The sequence below is a fragment of the Cebidichthys violaceus genome, unplaced genomic scaffold, assembly GCF_023349555.1.
Source record: "Cebidichthys violaceus isolate CVI_PGR_0920_01 unplaced genomic scaffold, fCebVio1.0.p SCAF_23, whole genome shotgun sequence".
Classification (NCBI taxonomy): Eukaryota; Metazoa; Chordata; class Actinopteri; order Perciformes; family Stichaeidae; genus Cebidichthys; species Cebidichthys violaceus.
Window position 1 is genome coordinate 2,912,648 of NW_027176406.1, and position 13,939 is coordinate 2,926,586.

At 44.0% G+C, this 13,939-nt stretch overlaps 1 protein-coding gene across 1 annotated transcript in view; it reads left to right on the plus strand.

Moving 5' to 3' along the window:
- The first annotated feature begins 304 nt into the window (after window positions 1-304).
- The window catches only part of stat5a (signal transducer and activator of transcription 5a), an 87,851-nt gene continuing 74,216 nt past the window's right edge, over window positions 305-13,939 (plus strand). Inside the window, 21 exon segments of the mRNA XM_068719070.1 lie at window positions 305-438; window positions 664-820; window positions 1,984-2,073; window positions 2,987-3,161; window positions 3,832-3,962; window positions 4,067-4,218; window positions 4,605-4,760; window positions 6,749-6,928; window positions 8,048-8,135; window positions 8,533-8,655; window positions 8,947-9,039; window positions 9,764-9,970; window positions 10,652-10,746; window positions 11,021-11,163; window positions 11,870-12,025; window positions 12,167-12,218; window positions 12,668-12,778; window positions 12,955-13,056; window positions 13,253-13,299; window positions 13,700-13,878; window positions 13,881-13,930. Of these exon segments, the coding sequence (XP_068575171.1) occupies window positions 311-438; window positions 664-820; window positions 1,984-2,073; window positions 2,987-3,161; window positions 3,832-3,962; window positions 4,067-4,218; window positions 4,605-4,760; window positions 6,749-6,928; window positions 8,048-8,135; window positions 8,533-8,655; window positions 8,947-9,039; window positions 9,764-9,970; window positions 10,652-10,746; window positions 11,021-11,163; window positions 11,870-12,025; window positions 12,167-12,218; window positions 12,668-12,778; window positions 12,955-13,056; window positions 13,253-13,299; window positions 13,700-13,878; window positions 13,881-13,930 (2,615 nt within the window). The 5' untranslated portion in view covers window positions 305-310.

Consider the following 13,939-nt stretch of genomic DNA (forward strand, 5'->3'; position numbering starts at 1 on the left):
AACTAATGTAGTTAGTTAATTATGTGCTTCTTGGCCTTGGTTAATACTGTATAAGCAGTGAGTTTGTTAGCCAAAATTGCTAACGATTGCTGCTTATGTCAGGCTAGATAAACACACTCTTTAGATCATTCCTCATACTTATGCTTTTCTTTTGAAAAGAATAAAATAGACATCACCCTCTTAACTCTTTAGATACCAAGTATCACTCTTACTACAGCCCCATGCATATCATAATGTGCCTTTTCTTTAAACTGTGTTCCCTGCTCTCTTATTGATGACAACCCCCTTTTTCAACTTCAGGGCGTTGAAGATGGCAGTGTGGATCCAGGCCCAGCAGCTCCAGGGAGATGCTCTGCACCAGATGCAGTCTCTCTACGGTCAGCATTTCCCCATTGAGGTGCGACATTATCTGTCCCAGTGGATAGAGGGCCAGCTCTGGTGAGTTACCCTGCAGCACAAACATAATAAGTGTGTGTAAAGTTATGCCCACATGTATGCTTGCACAAATGTTTGCATTGAATATTTGTCCATGAACGCCCATAAGGAGAGTTACTCTTTGTTTGCTATATTTAACATCTTAGAGTTTGTTTATGCACATGTCCACTTGTCTTGTACGTGTCTTACATGCATGCATGTGTGTTTTATGTGTGTGTGTGTTGTTAGGGATGCCATAGACCTAGAGAACCCACAGGAGGAGTTCAAGGCCAAACGGCTACTGGACAGTCTGATCCAGGAGCTGCAGAACAAGGCCGAGCACCAGGTGGGAGAGGACGGCTTTCTACTGAAAATCAAACTGGGACACTACGCCAGCCAGCTCAAGGTAAGTCTTTTGGAAATATGCCTCACCTATCACAAGAACAGCACTGCATACCCAGGAACACACAGCACTTTACCGGTTTACTTTCCTGTCTGATTGAGAGACTTGAGGGTCAGGGTGCTAAGTAGAGCCAAAGTTTGAGAGCACACAAATGTATATATAAACTGCGGCTTTCAGTTATTTGTCAGATGAATCAATAAAAGAGACCTTGATTTTCTTTGACTTAAAATTGACTGTGGTACTTTATTTTCTATAGCTAAAAAGTCTGGAGAACAAAAAACACTGGAGCATGAAGGGCCTACTGTTCACACAATCAAATAAGCCAAAAACAACTCAGGAGGAATATTGAAATGAAATTATGTTTTCATCAAGACTCTAACCTTTAAACAATGTGAGAAGAGATGCTAAGCAAGTGGTTGGAAGATGTAACTGTTTGCTTTTGTCCTTGCACACAGTGGACGATATGTTTTAAGAACAGGTTATATCTATCATGAGTGAGGGCCTTGGTAGCCAGCCAGCGCTGCTATTTATGATCGAGCTCCCTGCTCACAGAGCCGTCTGTTTGTCTTCTCCCCTCCCTGAAACCATGCAGAGAAACAGGGTAAAGGGGAGCTGGCTGTGCAACATCAAACTGCAATCCCAAATTCCTACTTCTCTGTTTTCCCCTCGGTGATTGTGAGCGTACATGTACCGATCTGTAATACATGAAATGTGTCCTGTCTGGGAATATCACAGGAGAACCAACCCTGCTGATACCCTGTGCTATTTACAATTTTTTTCATCTTAGTGTGGGGTCTGTCCTCGTAAACGTGTCTTGAATTTACGATTCAAACTTTTATTGCAATGTCACTCCCTGACTTGAAGCAGGAAAATACTAGACTCACAACAGTGTCTTTTAGACAGAAAGTGAAACCGCAATGTTTTTACACAAAAATGATTGTAACACATGTACCAGCAGTGTGTACGTGACAATGTGCATGAATGCTAATGAATGATATATGAAGTGCTCCGTGCTTCAGAGATGGGTCTCATTAGGCTCGCCTAATGGGTTTTAGTGCTCCAGAACTTAGCGAGCTTCTAAATTGGTGAGTCCTGTGTGAGGCGGACGCTCCGCTTGTCAGGGGCTAATAGGCCTTAACACGGCACATGTGCTCCTTGTCTTTCAGAGCACGTATGACCGCTGTCCGCTGGAGCTGGTCCGATGCATCAAACACATCCTCTACACGGAGCAGAGGCTCGTCAGAGAGGCCACCAATGTGAGTAGGATGCACGCGTGTGCTGTGAAATACGTATTTGCGAGCTGACACCTACATGCACACTGCAGACATCCCCACTGTATTGTAAACTTGCTTAGACAAACAATGCACCTGTGGCTTGTCCTGCATTATTCATTACATAGCCCGTACGAAGCCTGCAAACACAAACAGAAGCTCAATTACTTAATGGTGACTGATTCAGTGGCTGGGTAATTGCGTAACTACTCCCTGTTTACTCCATTCATCCCCCCAAAGGTCTGCAGATTCCTTTGCGTTATTATAAAAACAATACCTCAATCTCAATCATGCTGTAAAGTGGACTTGCAAAAGTAAACTTTTTGTTGTTTCTCCACTGCAACACTGCAAATGGAGGGAAGTCAAAAAATATTTCACGGTTTATAAAACGCTCTGAGTTATAAAACCATAAAAGCCAGCAGTGCGTAAAACATGTGACTCTCAGCAACTCCTGCTGCGAATTGATTTCCAGTCACAACATGCCTTTTCTATTAGTGGAATGCATATTTGGACTGATTGAATTTCACCGTTTTTAGTCTGAACCTTTAGGTAACATAGTGCTCTCGCTCACGCAGTCTGCCTGAGTACGATGAGCATTTCTTCCCTCTCTGTTTGCAGTTATCCCATCAGGCTCGTGGTCACTGAGGATTTTGCTGTCAAATAACCCAACTGCCACACGCAGGCATCAGTGCGACAAGTCCAGCTTGGTTTTATATTCCTGCTCCATCCCCCACAAATATCACATGTCTCTCAGCTCACCAGTAGCCCGCTATTTCCCCTAACAGCTAACATAAACAACCCAATGACAGACAACACACAGGCCATGACACATTACCAATTACTGTTTCCCAACCCGCCGTTTTCCCTCCGTCTCTCAATCACACTTTGTAATTGACAGTCGAGTTCTCCGGTGGGGGGGATGATGGACAGCATGTCTCAGAAATATCAACAGATCAACCAAGCTTTTGAGGAGCTTCGCCTGCTGACCCAGGACACGGAGAATGATCTGCGCAAGCTCCAGCACAACCAGGAGTACTTCATCATCCAGTACCAGGAGAGCCTCCGCATCCAGGGTGAGACCAGAGGACCTGCACCTCGTTAGTGCTGCTCTAAAGTAATGCAAAAGTCCTGACTGACCAGACTGTGAGGAGACAGAGAATTAGCTGTCAACAGTTTTCATAATCAGTTATTCAACAGCGCTGGTTCAAGCTTTTCAAATGTGCCGGTTTTTCTTTCATTCTATATATAATACATTGGAAATTTTGGACTGTAAATTGGACAAAACCTATTTACCATTTCACTGTACGTCGGAAATTTTGTGAAGTTGCAGTGCTGCTTTAAGTTTTTAAGAATGGTTTGAATCAAGTATATGCCATAGCTTTCAAAATATCAAGGTGTGAAATTGTATGACGATCATTCCACACATACATTTCCCAGCTGTCTGAAATATGCAGGACACTGTAGATTAGCGATGGAAAACAAACACCTGGAGCTTCCATAAGCAGCAACCTTTGCATTCATGTTGCATAATTCACAAAACAACACCTATGCCGCTATGATGACTGTGTTACGCTAGAGGAGGTGCTCCTGAGTAAATCATTATCCCTCTCGGGTGTACATGTATGTACACTGTATATGTGTGCAGGTTAAAGATTTTCACCTCCCCTCTCTTGTCCTCCCGTCTCACTAACTCCCCCCCACCCCTCCCCCCCTTTGGATGGCAACAACCCCACTCCTCCTCAGCTCAGCTGACCAGCCTGACCACGCTGCCCCCTGCTGACCGACAGCTACGGGAGCCCGCCCTTCTCAGCAAGAGAGCCACTGTGGAGGCATGGCTGACCAGAGAGGCCAACACACTACAGAAATACAGACTGGTAAGACAGGAACATGCACACTCAAAGAAAACACAATGTACGTGTGCGCAAGAGTGCTCGTGTGTTATCCCAAGTCAAACCTCCTCGTTTCTGTTCATGCGCAGGACTTGGCAGAGAAGCACCAGAAAACACTGCAGCTGTTGAGAAAGCAGCAGACCATCATTCTGGATGATGAGCTGATCCAGTGGAAGAGACGGCAGCAGCTGGCAGGCAACGGGGGCCCGCCGGAGGGAGGCCTGGACATCCTGCAGTCCTGGTGAGCCCTCCTCCACCTCCCACCAAGATCACAGCCGCTAGGCTTCCTCTCAAAGCAAAGGGTCACAGGTTTACAAGCTTTCAATTGACTACCGCTGGGTTTTATTTCCAAAGTCTTTTGGCTCCTAATAACAGAGACATAGGCAGGCTAATCTGACATGTCTCTGTTTTAGGCTGTTAATCCCTCATTTTGTTTTCTTCACCTTTTTTGGAGAATCCAGTCAAGGGTTTCATAGTTGTTTTGCACTATCCTGTTTCAGTTTGAATTGCTAATGTTCTGATGGAGTGGAATCTTCTGCATTGCAGGCATACATTCTTACTTGTGTGTAATTTTGTGTGTGTGTGTGTGTGTGTGTGTGTGTGTGTGTGTGTGTGTGTGTGTGTCAGGTGTGAGAAGCTAGCAGAAACTATCTGGCAAAACAGGCAGCAGATTCGGAGGGCAGAGCACCTAAGACAACAGCTGCCCATCCCCGGCCCCATTGAAGAGCTCCTCAACGAACTCAGCAGTACTATCACAGACATCATCTCAGCATTGGTCACCAGGTGTGTGTTGTTGTTTAGGCTTATCTAAACTTCCCAACTCATCTTGACTAAAAAAGGGCATGAATGTCAGTCAGTATAGAGTCAAAACAAGTATATCAGCCCCAGCGTGTGTGTAGCTGGGGGTGTGTGTGTGTGTGTGTGTGTGTGTGTGTGTGTGTGTGTGTGTGTGTGTACATCAAGGCATCGCCGTTCCCTGCACTCAGTGGGGGCCTTTATGCAAGCAAGTCCTACTTACACAACCTTAGTTGCTTTGGTTGACAGAGTGAGAGATATCATTTACTAAAATTACATTAATCTGGCGTTCGGTTTATCCACTTTAGGATTTAATCCACATGAGTGACACTACTTTATACTGCAGTGTAGAACTCAAGATCAGTCTTGGTCTCAACACCAGTCACAAGACCACTTTTTGAAGGTCTCATCTCAGACCACAGCTGCGGGGATATCAGTAAACTGCCTGTGCATCGATATATTTGTTAACATGCACCGACCACCCTGCTTTGGTCTCAAACCCTAGATTTAGTCTTGTAAAAGGTAATGTTTACATTTCAGACCTTAAAGGGATAGTTAGGGTGTTTTGAAGTGGGGTTGTATAGGTACTTATCCATAGTCAGGGTATCACTTACAGTACCTAATGTCTCACCTGGGGGCGTGCCAACAGCCACCTACTGTAGGTAATACAGTGGATATGGATAAGTACCTCTAATAACCCCACTTCAAATCAGCTGAACTATCTCTTTAAGATTTCAGTCCTGGTTGATTTGGGGACACCTGTGATTACTATGGTAACAGCAAGCCTTAGTCGACTAACGCTCATGCGATTATGTTGACAAATTGATTAGTTGATTTAATCAACAGAGACATTCATTTCTTGGAAATAAGTTATTCTGCCTAAAAAAAGCATAAAGAACGACTCATCGACTGAAGAAATCTTAGTCGATTAGTTGACTAATCGGTCATTTTGGTCTTAGTCAACGAAGAAGTTGCAGCCCTTGAAAGTGGACTATCTGCTTTCAGTGCAGCCAAACAAACTCATGTTTTGTTGAAAAAGAAGTCGGTCAGTGATAATTTGAACTGCGAAGACACAAATGTGCCCAGAGGCAAAGGATGGAAGTTAAAGGCTTCTAAAAAGATATGCAGAGACAAAGAAAATGCAGTTTGCAAGAGATTGAAGGACAGCGAGGACACTTGCAAGCTGTTGCAGTTCATACTTTTTGAACCCAAAGGCACATCTGCCAGGGTCTTTTAGCCCTCCAGCATCTCTGAACAGGAAGTAATCTGAAGGTTTTTGACAGTATCCTCTCCTACTTTTCTTGTAGATTTTCCCTGCAGGGACACATAGCACATTGAGAGGCCATGTCTGTGTCACCGCAATTTCTGATTGGCCACAGACATGCCCGCGCCCACAAAATATAGTACTGCTATCACGCACAGCACAAACACAGGTTATGTTTCCTCAACAACATCCTCTCTATATTCCCCTGAAGCCCCTGGAGGTTTCAGGCCGAGAATGGGAGAGTGTTGTTTTCACATCACTACTTCGTTCAGCTACAGACCAGAGGGCTTTGTGGCTCATAACAACAGTATGTATGCGTTTCCAAGCTGCCACTGGACCTGCAGGCATAATGATCAGGTTGTGTCTGCTGTTGTCTCACTTCTTTCTCTCTGTTTGTGTTAATGTGGAAATCAGAAGACAGCTAGACAGAAAATCACACCTTACTTCCATTACCTTCAATACCTTCCATTAGTGCACCATGGTTATTTTCAAAGTATACATCATATGTATACTTAAAGTCTAACAAAACATTTGCACAGTTATTTGTATGCTTTAAACATGCATAGTTTATTTTCTGTGTTAAGTTTGCAGCCTTTCTGACATATTTTGGCTACATTTTAAAAGATGCAAAGCAAAAAGGGACATATTGAGCCACCTGATCATGGTTTTGTTCTGTCATTCAGTCAGTCTAACTCCCTTTTTGTCTCCACAGCACCTTCATCATCGAGAAACAGCCACCACAGGTCCTAAAAACCCAAACCAAGTTTGCCGCGACAGTGCGCCTCCTAGTGGGTGGTAAATTGAACGTGCACATGAACCCTCCGCAGGTGAAAGCCACCATCATTAGTGAGCAGCAAGCCAAGGCCCTGCTGAAGAACGAGAACACGAGGAAGTAAGTCCAGTGGCCCAATCATTTCACTGTGGGTTAAAAAAAAGAAAACCCGAGAAACAATTACAAATAGGACGTTGGGGTTTTTGTGGAGGTTCGGACTTGAAGTAGCTGTGTGTAAGATTTAGCAGCATCTAGTGGTGAGGTTGCAGATTGCATTCAACTGAATACCCCTCCGCTCACCTCTCTCTTTACAAGCATGTCGGAGAACTACGGTGGGCTTCAAATAAAAAAATACTAAAGGCTCTCTAGAGGCAGTGTTTGGTTTGTCCATTCTGGGCTACTGTAGAAACATGGCGGTGCAACATGGAGGACTCACTGAAGAGGGTCCCCTCCCTATGTGGGATATGACGGTCTCATTCCAATCTAAAGAAAACACATTGATTCTTAGGAAATTTGCCTAAATCTACACACTGCTACTTTAAGCTATACGGTTTGTTTTTAATTATTATATAAATTCATTTTTGAATGTTTCACACACAAGTGCTTTCACGCTGAAGCAACAACACATCATGCAGCTGTTCCCTCTTCTTTGTATACACATGTTTTAGTATTCCTGCTTCATGTAGTGGGGACATGGCACCATTAAGAAAAGGATTCTTTAGTTTTCTACAGGGATTACTGGATCCCAGGATGAACTCTGGCCCTAATGTGTTTCCATACCTCAGCACAGAGACATAGCTGGAACTTGAACAATGCCACAGAGGAATCTATGGTGTGGATGCAGAATCCACATTTAGCCTGTTCCACATTCCTCCTGACAAACAGAAACTGTTCAAGACTGTAGGTCAGTCAGTGGTTATATGGATGAGCAATTCAACAGCTCAGCCATCATCTGCTGTGTCTCATCCAAGCCAGTTTGTATGGCACCCAATCTGCAGCCCTGAGACATCTGCTTGATGTTTTCTCATGTAGAAAAGATAGAGGTAGTTGAACCATCCAATTATAAGAGTACGAACATCATTCCTACACCCTGCATGTGTTTCACGCAGCTCCTGGCGTCCAAAGAGACCATAATTTTGTTTTAATCTGTTCTGGGAAGAATACAATACTCAGCACACGAGTCACAGCAGACATTACAGCGAACTGACTCAACCCCTTGATTGTCTCTCTCTCCTTTAGTGATAGCAGTGGAGAAATTCTCAACAATAACTGTGTGATGGAGTACCACCAGACGACAGGCACTCTCAGCGCCCACTTCAGGAACATGGTAAGTGTTTCTGAAGTGAAGTAACTACACTGAGTTGAATATCTTAGTAAATGTGGGTCTGAAGTAGAGTGCAGCTCACCCTGAAGTTAGATGTGTGAGATCACAATGTCCGTGAGTACAGTAGTATGGAAATTTACTGCAAAAGTGGCTCCGTGTTAGCTATGCTTGAAATTACATTTTCCTCGGATCGGTCTGCAGCTCCAGTAGAGCCTCTTGCTACATCGCACATGCTGTGAGAAACAATCCTCAGAGACGTGCATACACGTGGGCCCTGTAGTCTGACTCAAAGTGAATTATGCATGCATGCATGTGCTGTGCATATGATGTGTGCATTGTCGGCCTAACTGTACGGTATGTTCAGTATTGCTCATTCTTACACGTGTCGTCTTTCATGTAGTCTTTGAAGAGGATCAAGCGATCGGACAGGCGAGGAGCAGAATCTGTCACAGAAGAAAAGTTCACCATTCTGTTCGAGTCGCAGTTTAGTGTTGGAGGCAACGAGCTTGTCTTTCAAGTGAAGGTAAGGGGGCGCAGTCTGAAAAGGTGCAAGGAAAGACGATAATAGCCTTTACGCACAAAGATACTCGCCGTTGTTACTTCTGCAACCTGTTTGTTGTTAAAAGCCTCACAAAACCTTGAACATTCGCTCACTACACATACTGTAAAGCACAGTGCACCACATGAGCCCGACCAATCCTACTCATTCCCATTCCTCATCTGTTATTAGAACCATAGAAAGACTATGAGGATTTTGCAGTATTTATTGTTACAGCATTCTTAAACTGATGGCCTCCCTTCTTTTTTCCAACAGACGTTATCACTTCCTGTCGTGGTGATAGTTCACGGTAGCCAAGACAATAATGCCACAGCAACTGTGTTGTGGGACAATGCTTTTGCAGAGCCGGTGAGTAAATGTTTTTTCGGTGTTCAAAATGATATCGAGAGATGAGTAAACCTTCAAAAACACCTACATTTAGCAGTTTTATCAAATGTACCTTTATTTAGCACATTTTCAGCATACTTTTTCACAGTCAAAAACACACAAAAACATTGTCAATGAAGGCTGCCTGTCTTTGAACACATAGCAATTGTGTTTATCTACCAAAAATAATTAACAATTCTGAAAAACGACTTTTTTGATTAAATTAATTTATCAAAAAAAAGGGCCAAACACTTGTAGATTCTAATTTGAAAAGTGCTCAGATTAATAGCTTTTTTTCTGTTGAATCAACAATTTAAAGGTGCTAAATTCAAAATTCTGAACATTTCTATTGCCTCCACACATGGAGGGTGAGTGGCTGCTAAGCTTCCATGATGATGCTGTCGGTCGGTAACCGCCGTATGAGCGCAGTGCAGAGGGCGGCCATCGCTAACCGCTCGGATTACAATTTCAAATTTAGCACATTTAAGCAATTGGAAGGAGATGCTGCAGGGACCCTCGATGGGCATTTGTTGTGGTTTTCATATAGATATGAATGCATTTTCTATTGATCTGGATCAGTTAATTAAAAGATTTATGTGCTCACATTTGCACATTTCATGCATGCCTATGTTTTGCATTCTGCTGCCGCCTCACACACGTCGGTTAAGCTCACGTAAATCCTCTGCTGTCTCCACCGCCTCTACAGGGACGGGTGCCTTTCCTCGTGCCAGATAAGGTGCTTTGGCCTCAGCTGTGTGATGCCATCAACATGAAATACAAGGCTGAGGTGCAGAGTAACCGAGGCCTGTCGGAGGAGAACCTGGTCTTCCTGGCTCAAAAGGCCTTCAGCAGCTCCAGCAACAACCCCGACGACTACCGCAACATGACGATGACTTGGTCACAGTTTAACAGGGTCAGCGCTATGCGGTCTCAACATGCTAATTATCTGTTATCTTCAGTTGGAGTTTCAGATCAAATGTATGGGTTTCTAACATACTTGGAGAGGTTTTCTCTTCTTTGCATTTTTTTGAAATGCCCGCAGGCCACTTTCAGTAAGCCATCTTAGCGGCATGCTTGTTCTCCATGGAGTCGTTTACTTTTGGTTATTCATACACAGAAATATCTCACGCTCCATTTGCACTGCTCCTGCAGCCCTATTCTGTAGTGGACTTGAAAGAGAGCGCCTCATTGGTGGCCAGGTCTTCATCTTAATGGGCCTGTTTGTCCACACAGTGAAAGGCCGGAGGCCTCATTTTCTGGCTCAACGCAGCTGGCGATGGCAGAAAATGCACTCACATTCACCACACACCATCAGTCTCATTAGATTACAGGAACATCAAGTTTCCAGACTGGTGCATAGGCTGCACACATACACACACTTTCACCCGCTCTTCTCTTTCCTCGCTCAACATGTACACAAACCGCCGCACACTGTTAACTCGTAAACACTGGGACGAGAACATGTTGTTTTCTGTATTTATGGACTGGATGGACATGAGGGAATGTGGAAACCTTTTAAAAGATGAACATATCCTGTGTGCTTTTTAAAACATCAATTTTTTTTTCCTCCCCCCAAAATACATTTTGTTTACAGGAAAGCTTGCCAGGGAGGAACTTTACATTCTGGCAGTGGTTTGATGGCGTGATGGAGCTCACGAAAAAGCATCTCAAACCACACTGGAATGACGGGTAAGGCAGAGTTTTTTTTTAGTTTCAATCTTTGCCTGTAAAATGTGGCAGAACGGGAAAAATAAAAGCACTATGCATCCTTTTCTTCAATTTAGTGGTCGGACATTTTGTCAGTTTTTACAACTCAGGCAAATGTTCACGTTCATGATTTTCCATGGAAACCTGGACCTGCTCTCCCCATAAACTAAGAATGGAATAAAGAAGAGAGGTGGAGAGGGAATTTACATTACAATATCAATGTCTTTCTTTTTCTATCTCTCGCTCTCGTTTTCAGAGCCATACTGGGCTTTGTGAACAAACAGCAGGCTCAGGACATGCTGATGTCCAAACCCAACGGTACTTTCCTTCTGCGCTTTAGTGACTCTGAGATCGGAGGAATTACAATTGCCTGGGTGGCAGAAAATCCTAACAAAGCAGGTATGACTCTGAATGTATGTTACTGTCACATCACAGATAACACTGGTAAAATGTTTTGATATTAGGCCTAGGGGATTTAATCACAGCTCAGCCTTATGGATGTACCAGCTAATAAGTAGCTGCAACAAATGCTGAATGCTTTGATCATTGAGAAATAATGCAGGCCTTTTGTGAACTCATTCTGTGGTCGCTCCACTTGTTCCCCTGCAACATCGCTCAGCCAATTTGGTGGTTTGAGCTCGGGCCTGGCGTCCTCGTGTTGCTCACCGTGCGCTGAGCTCACAGTTGGTTTCAGTTCATTGAGATTGATAAATAGACTGAAAGTTAACCCCCAGACAGGCTCATATTATGTAAGACTTAAATGAAGCTTGGCAACCAATCAAACAACCTTTTTACGGTGACGACCTTTCAAAAATCACCATGACCCAGGGCAGGAAAGCCAGATCCAAGGCTTCTGTCATGTGTCAATGTTGTGTTCACAACTCGTGTCCGCTGCCTGCAAGTGCCTGGCCAATAAACATAATTTATTTCAGGTTTAAAGCGGCCAGTTGGAGCTTTAAGTTAGATTATTTGATAACATAATTGCAACTCTTGCTCGTGATGTAGATTTTAGATTATCCAACAACACTGTAAAATTACTGAAATTAGAATGTCCTGGAGAAAGACTGATTATGTTACCATTATTGCTGACACTGTGTTTCTGCAGGTGAGAGGATGGTTTGGAACCTCATGCCCTACACAACCAAAGACTTCTCCATTCGCTCTCTGGCTGACCGCATCAGCGATCTCAATCACCTCCTGTTCCTCTACCCCGACAGACCCAAGGATGAGGTCTTCTCCAAATATTACACCCCACCCCTCTGTAAGCAACCGTCTGTTTGCACAGGCTGCTGTTACTTTCAAAATTCAATATCGCAGCTTCGAAGCCTGTGCAGTGAACGGATGTATTGATTGCTGCATGACGACTTCTCTCTCTCTCTCTCTCCTCCTGTTTGTCTTAAAGCCAAAGCAGTGGACGGCTACGTGAAGCCCCAAATCAAACAAGTGGTGCCCGAGTAAGTATCAAGCTTCCTGTTTGCCTTTCCTCCCGTTCTTCTGTTCCTGCTCTGTCTTCTTCCCTGCCGTCCACCCACCCGTTTTTTCCTCTGTGCCAACATTTAGAGTTAATCACGAAATATTGGACCCTGAATTCACATGAGCTATTAGTCAGCTGTTACAGTTGGAGGAGGCCAATTAAGGACGGCCAGGGTTCCTGAGCGAGCTTGTCTTCCACTCATCATTAGAGTTAGGCTTGTTAGTTAGCAAGCCCCGCTCCCTGCCTGTCTCCACGGTTGGTTCACCCGCGCTACAGGGAATGGTCATAATGATGCAGCGAGGCCTGGAAAACACGCTGAGGGTAGTTGCTTAGGCAACTGCTGAGCATAGACTCATAGGCTTTAATCTTGTGTGTGTGTGTGTGTGTGTATGTGTGTGTGTGTGTGTGTGTGTGTGTGTGTATGTACAGGTTTACTACAGCCAATCCAGACCCAGCAAGTGGGAATCCAACCTATATGGATCATGGCGCCTCCCCGGCACCTGTCAGTCACCCTCACACCTACGGCATATTCCCACCTATGTGAGTCAACAAGTCCTTTGAACATATGACTCTGTCTGAGTGTGAGTGTGCATTTTGTATAGAATAAAGTGTCTTGTTGCTCCTGCTGGGTCTTTCTTTTTTTTTTTTTTTTCTTTCGGTGATGTGCTGCCAGCTTGTCTGAGTGTGGTTTGGCTCCACTCTTTGTCCTGTGGCAGGAGTGACTCTATGTTGGACGCGGACGGAGACTTCGACCTGGACGACACCATGGACGTGGCGAGGCACGTAGAGGAGCTCCTGCGGCGGCCTGTAGAGAGCCAGTGGGGTGGCCAACAGTCCTGACCCTTGACCTTTTAACCTGTGACAACACCAAACAAACCCTGCTTCCCAACTTGCCCCACCCGCATTGACATTTCTCATGGTTGAATTCCATTCATTTCTCTTTTTTTTTTCAGATAGCTATAATGTGAAATGTTAATAATGGTTGTGATTTTTTTTTTTTTTCCTTCTGGTCAGCATGAGAGCATGCATGTCGGTGACTTCTCCTATTTTTATTTGTGTCCATAAGTGTTTGTAAAACAGACTAGGTATAAAACAAAACCTGCAATGTTACATTATTGTGAAAAAGAAAAGTAAAGGTAATAGTCATTCACATTGTGCATGCATTTCCACTTGATTTTGATTAGATTCAAAGGAAAATATGCTACTGTATGAAGTCATTTTAACAGTTGAATGTTTCTATTTTGACATATTTTCTGCTTTGTAAATGGGTCATTTTGATAGTGACGCTGCCCTTTGACAAAGAAAACAAACTTTCATGAAGAGTTTTGCTTTTGCTCTTAATAACATAACCGAAGTCATTCAGTTTTTTGAGTCCATATACACTAACCTATAGGCAACTGACAGCACACACATCAGCACGCGCTTAAGTGTACGATGTGTTCATTCTGATATGTTCACCAGCTGAAACACAGGAGGGGTGTTCGTTCATGCCTCTCCCTCGATCTCACAAGGCTACGTGTCGTCTGTACACAGAAATGCAAATCTAAGCATTTACCCAACGCTGCCTGCTTGTCCTCTCAGGTCCCTCTGTTCCCCTCATCGATGCTACCTCGCATTATCCTACTGACAGTCGTCGTTACCATTGGTTCTCTTGTTGTTTCTGCAGCACATTCGCTGTTTGGTTTTGCTCTCGTGATTTGT